The 12,260-nt window shown below is 47.7% G+C and overlaps 1 protein-coding gene across 1 annotated transcript in view; it reads right to left on the bottom strand.

Moving 5' to 3' along the window:
- CDT1 (chromatin licensing and DNA replication factor 1) overlaps positions 1–12,260 on the bottom strand; it is a 43,329-nt gene that overhangs the window by 7,166 nt on the left and 23,903 nt on the right. Inside the window, exons 3-5 of the mRNA XM_075326998.1 lie at positions 11,941–12,158; positions 11,645–11,839; positions 11,390–11,535 (exon numbers count right to left, since the gene is read on the bottom strand). Of these exons, the coding sequence (XP_075183113.1) occupies positions 11,390–11,535; positions 11,645–11,839; positions 11,941–12,158 (559 nt within the window). The remainder of the gene's footprint in view (positions 1–11,389; positions 11,536–11,644; positions 11,840–11,940; positions 12,159–12,260) is intronic.

The raw sequence follows: 12,260 nt of genomic DNA, 5'->3' as shown, positions 1-12,260 counted from the left end.
TGAGAGTGTAGGACCGCCACAACGGATGCCATGACTTTGGTGAAAACCCGTGGGGCTGTCGCCAGGCCGAAAGGCAATGCCACGAACTGAAGGTGTTCGTCCCCGATGGCGAAACGCAAGAAGCGTTGATGTTCGGGTGCGATCGGCACATGGAGATAAGCATCTTTGATGTCGATCGATGCTAGGAAGTCTCCTTGTGACATCGAGGCGATGACCGAGCGGAGAGATTCCATCCGAAACCGTCTGGTGCTCACATGTCTGTTGAGTAGTTTGAGGTCCAGAACGGGACGGAATGATCCGTCCTTCTTTGGCACCACGAACAAGTTGGAGTAAAAGCCGCGACCATGTTCCTGAGGGGGAACAGGGATCACAACTCCTTCTGTCTTCAGAGCGTCCACTGCCTGAAAAAGTGCGTCGGCCCGAGCGGGGGGCGGAGAGGTTCTGAAGAAACGAGTCGGGGGACGAGAGCTGAACTCTATCCTGTAACCGTGAGACAGAATGTCTCTCACCCATCGGTCTTGAACATGTGGCCACCAGGCGTCGCAAAAGCGGGAGAGCCTGCTACCGACCGAGGATGCGGTTCAGGGATGCCGAGAGTCATGAGGCCGCCTTGGAGGCAGTGCCTCCGGCGGCTTTTTGGGGGCGTGACTTAGACCGCCACGCATAGGAGTTCCTCTGGCCCTTCTCCGGCCTGCTGGACGAAGAGGATTGGGACTTGGCGGAGGGACGAAAGGACCGAAACCTCGATTGAATTTTCCGTTGCTGAGGTCTCTTAGCTTTGGACTGGGGTAAGGAGGAGTCCTTTCCCTTGGATTCCTTAATAATCTCATCCAATCGTTCGCCAAACAATCGGTCGCCAGAAAACGGCAAACCGGTTAAGAACCTCTTGGAGGCAGAGTCTGCCTTCCATTCGCGCAGCCACATGGCCCTGCGGACTGCCACAGAATTAGCAGATGCCACCGCTGTACGGCTAGCAGAGTCTAGGACTGCGTTCATGGCGTAGGAAGAAAAAGCTGACGCTTGAGAAGTCAGAGACGTAACATGCGGAGCAGAATTACGTGTGACTGCATTAATCTCAGCCAGACAAGCTGAGATAGCTTGGAGTGCCCACACTGCTGCAAAGGCCGGGGCAAAAGACGCGCCCGTGGCTTGATAGATGGACTTCACCAGGAGCTCTATCTGCCTGTCAGTGGCATCTTTTAGCGATGAACCATCTGCAACCGATACCACAGATCTAGCCGCCAATCTAGTGACTGGAGGATCCACCTTGGGACATTGAGCCCAACCCTTAACTACGTCAGAGGGGAAGGGGTAACGTGTGTCAGTGAGGCGCTTAGTAAAGCGCTTGTCCGGAACCGCTCTGCGCTTCTGGACAGCATCTCTGAAGTTAGAGTGATCGAAAAACGCACTGCGTGTACGTTTGGGGAACCGAAACTGGTGTTTCTCCTGCTGAGACGCCGACTCCTCTACAGGTGGAGGCGGGGGAGACAGATCTAACACCTGGTTGATGGACGAGATAAGATCATTTACTAAGGCGTCCCCTTCAGGTGTATCAAGATTGAGGGCAACGTCATGTTCAGAGCCCTGAGCTGCGACGTCCGCCTCGTCCTCCAGAGAGTCCTCAAGCTGGGAACCCGAGCAGCGTGAAGAAGTCGGGGAAGATTCCCAGCGAGCCCGCTTAGCCGGTCTGGGACTGTGGTCCGGGCCGGAGTCCTCCGCGTGGGACCTAGGGCCCAACCTGGGAGCGCGCTGCGGCGCAGACCGAGAGGGGCCTGGAGGCGACGATCCAACAGGGACCGGGGCCTGTGTAAGGACCGGTCTGGACTGCAAAGCTTCTAGCAGCTTGGCAGACCATTTGTCCATAGACTGAGCCATGGATTGTGAAAGTGACTCAGAGTTTCTCAGCAAAAGCAGCAAACTCTGTCCCTGCCGCCTGGATAGGGGGAGCAGGGGGGGGGGGGGGGGGGGGGGTGTTCTACCTGAGCCGAGGGGCCCACTAGTGACCGAGGCTCCGGCTGAGCAAGCGAAACAGGGGCCGAGCATTGCTCACAGTGAGGGTAGGTGGAACCCGCAGGTAACATAGCCCCACAAGAGGTACAGGTCGCAAAAAAACCCTGTGCCTTAGCACCTTTGCTCCTTGTGGACGACATGCTGTTGTCTCCTAGGAGAGTGATCACTGAGGGTATATGGGAAAGGGTATACAGCCCGACCGAACAGAAATATATATATAGAATACGTATCTATTCCGGCACCCTATGGGGGACCAGCACCGGGTGACCGGTGTGGCTTACCGACCGCTAAAAAGCGGAGTGTGTCTCCTCTAGATTCCCTGCCTTAGGTCTCCCAGAGCTGCAGAGCTCTTCCCTGATAATCCTCCACCGGCAGAATGCCAAAAACATGGCTGCCGGGGCTCTCAGGGGAGGAGTGGAGCCGTGGGCGGTGCTAGAAAAAGTGCGGGAATCTGGGGTCCCCACAGTGATCAGTGAGGGGGGAGGAAACATACAGGATGCTCCGGCCCTCACATCCGACGTCAGGTCGGCAGTCCCGCCCTTACCCCTGACAGGCAGGCCCGGGGGCGGGATTTTTGCTACTAGGCCGCGATGAAGCCGGGGACTAAATTTAAGACCGCGGCCGACAAGCAGGCGCGGTCGGCGCGGAAGTCCGCCGGTCTTCACAAATCAGCAGCTGTTGCAGCGTCCGGGAAGAAGGCGCTCCATGCACAGTCCCCATGGGGACACAGAGTACCTTAGAGATGCAGGGCCCGGTCCCTGAGCATGAATAGACTCCTGTCCGGCAGATTCCCACAGGGGCTGCGGAGGGAGCACGGTCCCAGTGAATGGATGACCGGTCAGGATCCCACTTCTCCCAGAGCCGCTAAGGGATGGTGAAGGAGACGGCATGAGGCTCCGGCCTTTGTACCCGCAATGGGTACCTCAACCTTAACAGCACCGCCGACATAGTGGGGTGAGAAGGGAACATGCCGGGGGCCCCGTGGGGGTCCTCTTTTCTTCCAACCGATATAACTAATATGAGAATGCATGAGTGGATGTGTGCCTCCTTCCACACAAAGCATAAAAACTGAGGAGCCCGTGATGCACGGGAGGGTGTATAGGCAGAGGGGAGGGGTTACACTTTTTAAAGTGTAATACTTTGTGTGGCCTCCGGAGGCAGAAGCTATACACCCAATTGTCTGGGTCTCCCAATGGAGCGACAAAGAAAGTAATTGTTTGGGCGCATGACGGGGCTCAGAAGAGAAGGAGCGCCATTTGACAGCAAAATTGGTTGAAATCATTAGCGGACGCCATGTCACGTTTGGAGACCCCCTGAGGTGCCTAAACAATGGAGCTCCCCCACAAGTGACCCCATTTTGGAAACTAGAGCCCTCAAATAATTTTTCTAGATGTTTGGTGAGCACCTTGAACACCTGGGGGCTTCAGACGTTTATAGCGTTGAGCCGTGAAAAGAAAAAATTGTTTTTTTACCACAAAACTGTTGCTTCAACTAGGTAGCTTTTTTTTCACAAGGCTATCAGGAAAAAAAAATGCACCATAAAACATATTGTGCAATTTTTCCTGAGTACGTAGATACCTCACATGTGGTGGAAAGTAATTGTTTGGGCAAATGGCGGGGCTCAGAAGAGAAGGAGCGCCATTTCATAGTTTCATAGTTTCATAGTTTTTAAGGTTGAAGGGAGACTCTAAGTCCATCTAGTTCAACCCGTAGCCTAACATGTTGATCCAGAGGAAGGCAAAAAAACCCCAATGTGTCAAATAAGCTCCAATGGGGAAAAAAAATTCCTTCCTGACTCCACATACGGCAATCAGACTAGTTCCCTGGATCAACACCCTGTCATAAAATCCAATATACATAACTGGTAATATTATATTTTTCAATTAATGCGATCAGGCTCTGCTTAAATTTTACTTGTGAATCTCTCAATACAACATCATACGGCAGAGAGCTCCATAGTCTCACTGCTCGTACAGTAAAGAATCCTCATCTGTGATTATGATTAAACATTCTTTCCTCAAGACGTAGCGGATGCCCCCGTGTTCCAGTCGCAGGCCTAGGTGTAAAGAGATCTTTGGAAAGGTCTCTGTACTGTCCCCTCATATATTTATACATTGTGATTAGATCCCCCTAAGCCTTTGTTTTTCCTAACTAACTAACCCCAAGTTTAATAACCTGTCTTGGTATTGCAGCCCACCCATTCCTCTAATAATCTTGGTCGCTCTTCTATCTACCTGTAAGATTATGCTATTTATAACCTTCTATACTTTTGCTAACAAGAAATGCATCCATTCCTCTCTTAAATTCATTCAGTGAGTTGGCCATCACCACTTCCTCAGGAAGAGAGTTCCAGAGCCTCACTGCTCTAACCGTGAAGAACCCTCTTCTATGCTGATGTAGGAATTTTCTTTCCTCCAATCGAAAAGAATGCCCCCTTGTTCTTGTCATAGTCCTTGGTACAAACAGATCATGGGAGAGATCTCTATATGGCCCTCTGATATATTTGTACATATTTATTAGGTCTCCCCTAAGTCTTCTCTTTTCTAGAGTAAATAGACCTAATTTTGATAACCTTTCCGTGTATTGTAATGCACCCATTCCATTTATTATTTTAGTAGCCCGCCTCTGAACCCTTTCAAGTTCAGTAATGTCTTTCTTCAGCACCGGCGCCCAAAATTGCACACAATACTCCAAGTATGGTCTGACTAGTGATTTGTACAGAGGGAGAATGATGTTTTCATCTCGTGCCCCCAGACCTCTTCTAATGCATCCCATCACCCTATTTGCTTTGGTGGCTGCTGCCTGACACTGGGCACTCCAATTTAGATTCTTATTCACTAAGATGCCTAAGTCTTTTTCCATGTCTGATTTGCCCAGCAGTTTCCCATTTAGTAAGTAATCGTAGCATCTGTTTCTCCTTCCCATGTGCATAACCTTACACTTATCTGTGTTAAACCTCATTTGCCATTTTTCAGCCCAATTCTCCAATTTACTCAAGTCCATCTGTAGTTGCAAACTGTCCTCCTTTGTGTTAACTACCTTACATAGTTTTTTTATCATCTGCAAATACTGATATTTTACTCTGTAAACCATCCACCAGATCATTAATAAATATATTAAATAGTAGGGGGCCCAATACAGACCCCTGTGGCACCCCACTAGTAACCCTGGCCCAATCTGAGTATGCACCATTAATAACCACTCTTTGTTTTCTACCACTAAGCCAGCTACCTACCCATCTACACACATTTTCCCCGAGCCCAAGCTTTCTCATTTTACTTAGCAGTCTTTTATGTGGGACAGTGTCAAATGCTTTACCGAAGACGAGATAAATGACATCCAATGATTCTCCTCGGTCCATGTGAGAGCTTACATCCTCATAGAAGCTGATCAGGTTAGTTTGACAGGAGCGATCCTTCATAAATCCATGTTGATATGGAGTTAAACAGTTATTAACATTGAGACATTCCATAATAGTATCCCTTAAAAACCCTTCAAACATTTTACCCACAACAGATGTTAAGCTTACCGGCCTATAGTTTCCAGGTTCCCTTTTGCACCCTTTTTTGAATATTGGTACCACATTTGCTAGCCGCCAATCCAGTGGAACAGACCCAGTTTCTATAGAGTCTTTAAATAAAAGGAATAGAGGCCTGTCTATCACATTACTTAACTCCCTTAATACCCGAGGGTGAATGCCATCAGGGCCTGGTGATTTGTCAATTTGAATGTTACTAAGTCGGTTCTGCACTTCTTCCTGGGTTAGGCAGGTCATACTTAATGGGGCATCTACATGATCACTCTGCATTTCCCCTGGCATATGCTTTTCCTGTGTGAACACAGTTGAGAAAAAAGTATTTAAAACATTTGCTTTTCCCACATCGCTTTCTATGATTTTACCCTCATTATTCTTTAAAGGGCCAACACCATCAATTTTAATCTTTTTTCTGTTTATATAATTAACCCTTTCACGACCGGCCGATTTTTCGCTTTCCGTTTTTTTTTTTCGCCATTCTTTTTCTGAGAGACGTAACTTTTTTATTTTTCAGTCAATATGGTCATGTGAGGGCTCATTTTTTGCGGAACGAGCTGTACTTTTAAATGAAACCATCAGTTTTACCATATTGTGTACTAGAAAATGGCAAAAAAATTCCAAATGCTGAAAAATAGCAAAAAAAGTGCGATAGCACTATGGTTTTTGAGATATTTTATTCACTGTGTTCACTATATGGTAAAACTGATGTGTGGGTGTGATGCCTCAGGTCAGTGCGAGTTCGTAGACACCAAACATGTATAGGTTTACTTTTATATAAGGGGTTAAAAAAAAATCGGAAGTTTGTCCGAAAAAAGTGGCGCACGTTTTACGCCATATTCCGTGACCCGTAGCGTTCTCATTTTTCGGGATCTTAGGCTCAATGACGGCTTATTTTTTGCGTCTCGAGCTGACGTTTTTAACGGTACCATTTTTGCGCAGATGCTACGTTTTGATCGCCTCTTATTGCATTTTGCGCAAAAGTTGTGGCGACAAAAAAACGTCGTTTTGGCGTTTGGAATTTTTTTGCCGCTACGCCGTTTACTGATCAGATTAATTGATTTTATATTTTGATAGATCGGGCGTTTCTGAACGCGGCGATACCAAATGTGTGTATATTTTTTATTTTTTTAACCCTTTAATTTTCAATGGGGCGAATGGGGGGTGATTTGAACTTTTAGGTTTTTTTGTTTTTTTTTAATTTTTTAAAACTTATTTTTTAACTTTTTTTTTTTATTTTACTAGTCCCCCTAGGGGGCTATTGCGATCAACATTCCGATCGCTCTGCAGTATCTGCTGATCACAGCCACAAGGCTGTAAACAGCAGATACGCTGTCTTTCTCTTTTGCTGTGCCCCGGGCACAGCGAAAGTGAAACCAAGTCATGTGTAGTACAGGAGTCATCACATGACCCTGTGCTACCATGACAACTATCGGGAGTCACGTGATCGCGTCACGTGACTTCCGGTTTCGGGTGGTAAGTAAATGCTTACCGCAATCGCGCTTATAATGGCGCTGTCATGTATTGACAGCGCCATATAAGGGGTTAATCGGCACGAGCAGATAACGATTCTGCTCGTGCCTAGCAGGCACACATCTCAGCTGTGAAAATCAGCTGAGATGTGTGCCGATCGCGGCATGCTGCCGCCGGAGGACCGCGGGCAGTAAGATTATGTCATTTAGGACGTAATTTTACTGCCCGCGGTCGTTAAGGGGTTAAAGAATAGTTTGGGATTTGTTTTGCTTTCCTTAGCAGTGAGTCTCTCAGTTTCTACTTTTGCTAAATATATTTGTTTTTTACACATTTTATTTTTTTCTTTATATATTTTTAATGCTTCCTCGCTGCCTTCTTGTTTTAGCTTTTTAAATGCCTTTTTCTTATTATTCATTGCCCCTTTTACATCCTTATTTAGCCACATTGGTTTCCTCCTGTTCCTAGCCCTCTTATTTCTGTATGGTATGGCTCGCTCGCAGTGGGTGTTTAATACCGATTTAAAAATTTCCCACTTATTTTCTGTGCTCCCATTTTTGAGGACATTGTCCCAATCAATTTGGCGAAGGTCTTCTCTAAGTTGATCAAACTTTGCTTTCCTGAAATTCAGCGTTTTTGTAACCCCCCTCCAAGGCACCTTACTAAAGGACAAGTGGAATTGTATTATATTGTGGTCACTATTCCCGAGGTGCCCAGCCACTCGTACGTCTGTTATTCTATCTGGCCTGTTGCTTAAAATTAAGTCCAGAAGGGCTGCCCCTCTAGTTGGGCCCGACACAAGTTGGGACAGATAATTGTCCTTAGTTACTGACAGAAACCGGTTTCCTTTCTGAGATACGCAGGTTTCAGTTTCCCAGTCTATATCGGGGTAGTTGAAGTCCCCCATAATAATCACCTCATTGTGATTTGCTGCTTTGTCTATTTGTTTCAATAATACATTTTCAGTGGTTTCTGTTATATTTGGTGGCTTATAACAAACCCCTATGAGGATTTTATTAGTTTTCCCTCCTTGTATCTCCACCCATAGAGACTCCACCTCTTCATTTCCCTCTTGAATATCTTCTCTTAGTCTGGGCTTTAAACTGGACTTTATATATAGACAGACTCCACCCCCTGGACTTTATATATAGACAGACTCCACCCCCTTTCCTTTTTTTACGATCCCTCCTAAACAATTCATATCCTTGCAGGTTAGCCGCCCAGTCATAACTATCATCTAACCATGTCTCAGTTATTCCTACTATGTCGTATTTCTCCTCATACATTACCAGCTCCAGTTCCTCCATCTTATTGGTCAGGCTTCTTGCATTGGTCAGCATGCAGGAAAGAAGTTTTGCTCCCCTTTTCTCAGCTTCCTTCTTAGTACCCTGCCTTGGATCCTCTTTACGGCATCTAGTATCCTTGATTAGTTTGTCCTTCTGCTGCATGTTCTTGTCTGCTGTTTTTTCTCCCATCCCCTCTTCTTCTAGTTTAAAGCCCTCCTGATGAGTGTGGCAAGCCTTCTGGCGAACGTGTGTTTCCCAGGTTTTGTGAGGTGTATCCCGTCTCTTGCGAGAAGTCCATCGTAGAGGTAATTCACTCCATGGTCTAAGAATCCAAATCCTTGCTGCCTGCACCACCGTCGTAGCCAGTTGTTCAAATCTAGTATCCTATTCCATCTTCTGACACCATGGCCATCGACTGGGAGGATTGATGAGAAAACAACCTGTACGTTCCGTTCCTTAATTTTCTTCCCCAGAATTTCAAAGTCTTCACAAATAGTTGGCAGATCATTTCTTGCCGTGTCGTTTGTTCCTACATGTATCAATAGGAACGGGTATTCGTCCTTGGATCCGAGGATAGTTGGTATCCTGTTGGCCACATCCTTGATTTTTGCTCCTGGTAGGCAGCATACTTCTCGTGCGGTTATGTCCGGCCTGCAGATAGTTGCCTCCGTGCCTCTTAGTAGTGAGTCGCCCATAACTACCACTCTTTTCTTTCTGGACGCACTGCTTGTTGCTCCTGAGTGCTTTAGAGTGTCTTTTGTTTCTGCTTTTGTTGACAAAGTAACTTCTTTTGATGATACTGTGTCTTCTCCTGTAGAGACGGTATCATCCTGAGCTGTGCCATTTTCGTTCTCCAGCATGAGGGCTTCATATTGGTTGCTAAGCTGTGTGGGTGGTGCCGACCACTTGATACGCTGGCTTCTTTTGGTCACATGTGTCCACTTTTCAGCCTCTGTATGTGTTCTGAAGCTTTTCTCACTTTCCATATCCTGAATTGTTGCTTCTGCCTCGTCCAAGAAGTCCTCATGTTCTTTAATTAGCTTCAAAGTTGCTATTCTTTCTTCCAGTCCCCGCACCTTTTCCTCTAAGAGGGCAACAAGTTTGCACTTTTGACAGGTGAAGTTGAATTTTTTGTGCGGCAGATCCGTAAACATGTAGCATGTGTTGCAGGTGACCATGTGGATTTTCTTCTCTTCCATAATGCTGATGTAGCGTATGACAGGCGAAAGTCTGTTTTGCGATGTCCTCAAACAGCGAGACCCGGCAAGTCCCAGCAATCGATCAGCTTACGGCGACTCTTCTCTTCTTAAACAGCTACAGTTATCACCACTATGAGATTGTGTTAAAACTATGCCACACTTATCTTCAGTCGCCTCCCTTTACTTCAGTACCTCGCACTCTCAGCACCTCGCTAGCTCTGGCTGGTTTATATAGTTCTACAAGGACTACTAGAAGCTGCTAGAAGCTTCTAGAAACAGGTGTGGCTAATACTACTGACTAAATCACTAGACACACTTTTTTTTTTTTTTTTTTTTGCTTTTTCACAGTACCCCAGACAAAGACAGACAACAAATCCCTAATGAAATTAAACAGTTACAGTTATCACCACTATGAGATTGTGTTAAAACTATGCCACACTTATCTTCAGTCGCCTCCCTTTACTTCAGTACCTCGCACTCTCTGACTTTTCAAACGCACAGACGCAGTGCACTGATCGGCCGCTGCAGGACGCACGGTCGGATGTGATACAAAAAGCGTCGGGGATATGTAAAAAAAAAAAAAAAAAAAAAGTCACGCCAAAAATTGACCATGGATGCAGATCCGTTATGTGCATCCCTGATTAGCGCTCGGCGGGACGCACGGACGGGATACAAAAAGCGTTGCGGATACGGAAAAAAGTCACGCCAAAAATTGAGCAGGGATGCAGATACGTTATGTGCATCCCTGATCAGCGCTCGGCGGGACGCACGGACAGATGAGGTGTAAAAATGGACAGGGGATACAGAAAAAAAAAAAAAAGTTATATACTCACAGTACCCAGAGGATCACAGACCAGAAGAGTTGCAGAGGAACAGATGGCAGAGAGATGGACAGCTTTACAGGAGCAGCAGGCAGATCAGCAGAATGCCCAGGAAGGACCCAGCGATGGAGGCAGATGTGATCGGGCCAGTGAAGACAGGTAAGAGGACGTCGGGGGAGAGAAGAGGGGGAGAGGGGGGGGTGAGAGCAGAGGGCGAGGGGGGAGAGCAGAGGGGGAGACTGGAGAGGGAGCTGCAGAATAGAGATAATGGGGGAGGCCGTCAGATCGCGGGGGGAGCAGATCGGGATGTCGGGAAAAGGGGGGGGGGGTAGCAGATCGGGATGTCGGGGGGGCAGATTGCAGGGGGGCACGGGCAGGGGCTAACACTGGAGCGCGCAGGGGCACCACGGGAGCGCGCACGGGCTGTAAGGTGAGCACAGTACTCACGTGCAGCAGGAGCGGTGACCTCAGCTACAGCGGCGGCAGCAGCAGCGGTGGCGTGGTACCACAAGTACCAGCCACTGCAGACATGTTGGGGGAGGGCTCGCAGGCCAGCACAGGCCTGGGGAGGCAGCCACCGGCAGATCAGACCGCCCCACTGCACACTGATTGGAGCGATTGCGCGTCATAGCACGATCGCTCCAATCAGTGCTGCAGGGGCTGGGGGCGACATGTTTGAGGTCCACCTATGATATGCTGCAGCAGCTGCGGCATCTCATAGCTGGATCTCATAGTATCGCACTATTTCCGGCATTATTTTTGCCGAAATTAGTGCGAACGATGTGGTTGGCGGTTCAGATTTGAACAGCCAATCACATCGATCGTCGATAGGGGGTGGCGATGCCGCCCCCCCTGGGGTCAAGCAACGGTCCCCTGCTGTAAGAAACAGCAGGGGACATCATTTGAAAGCCGTTGCTATGGCCACGGCAATCAAATGAAGTTTAGGCCATAAAATTACGTCCCTGGTCGTTAAGTCACGTTAAAATAGGACGTAATTTTACTGCCCGCGGTCGTGAAGGGGTTAATAATGGCCAGAAGCCACAGAACGGCACTGTAACATTAACAATTCACCTTCTGGAACAATCGGCTCCACGGTGAGATGATAGTCCGTTTTCTTCTCTCCATTCTTGAAGGTGGGAATATTCTTCTCCTGTCTGAACTTGTACGCCGTCGGGTAGACTGTTTTAATCTGGCCAACGTTGCGTTCCTCAAACTGCCTGTAAGACGTTTTTATATTAGGTCATTTTTTCCCCTTATACAAGAATGATTTATAGCTTCTTGTTCTATGAAGATCTTGTATGGTGTCAGCAGCACTTTATTACTCACTTGCGCATCATGTCCTGGACGCCGCGCTTCACTTTGGAGAAGGTGACGGTCTCGGATCGGTTGCAGAGCATCCCGACGATGGTGTCCATGCTGCGGAACATTTCGGCCAACACTTTGTATCTGAATGGTAGTGACAGTCCGGGAGGGACATCCTGGGCGAGTGTGTGGAACCGCTCGTAGGCCGGGGCCTTCTCACTGCAGGACAGGAGTAATGGTTACCTTGCTGGAAAGACCACACTATATCCAAGACAAGACAACAAGTCACAAAACCCATAAGCCTTCCCGGAACGTCTCACCTTTCCCGGCTTGGCTCCTCCGGATGCTCGACCTTCTGTTTCTCCGATTTCTTCTCCCTGATCTTGGACACTCCGGCTTGGGCTTGTTGGAGTCTTGCCTTTAAGTCTGTGATTGTAATTTTGCTCTCAAGAGGCGCGGTGGGAACATTTAGTCTCTGGCTGAGCTCCTGTATCCTCTGCAGGCGAGATCTCAGCTCAACATTCTCCTTGGATGACACCTGGATATAACATGTGACAAAGGAGCATCAATAAAGTTTATTATAATTGAGAAAAAAACAAAACAAAACACTAATGGGGTCAACAAGGACTTAAAGGGAACC

The sequence above is a fragment of the Anomaloglossus baeobatrachus genome, chromosome 10 (genome assembly GCF_048569485.1).
Source record: "Anomaloglossus baeobatrachus isolate aAnoBae1 chromosome 10, aAnoBae1.hap1, whole genome shotgun sequence".
NCBI lineage: Eukaryota > Metazoa > Chordata > Amphibia > Anura > Aromobatidae > Anomaloglossus > Anomaloglossus baeobatrachus.
The sequence above is the reverse complement of the archived record's forward strand: the minus strand, read 5'-3'. Positions and strand labels throughout refer to the sequence as shown.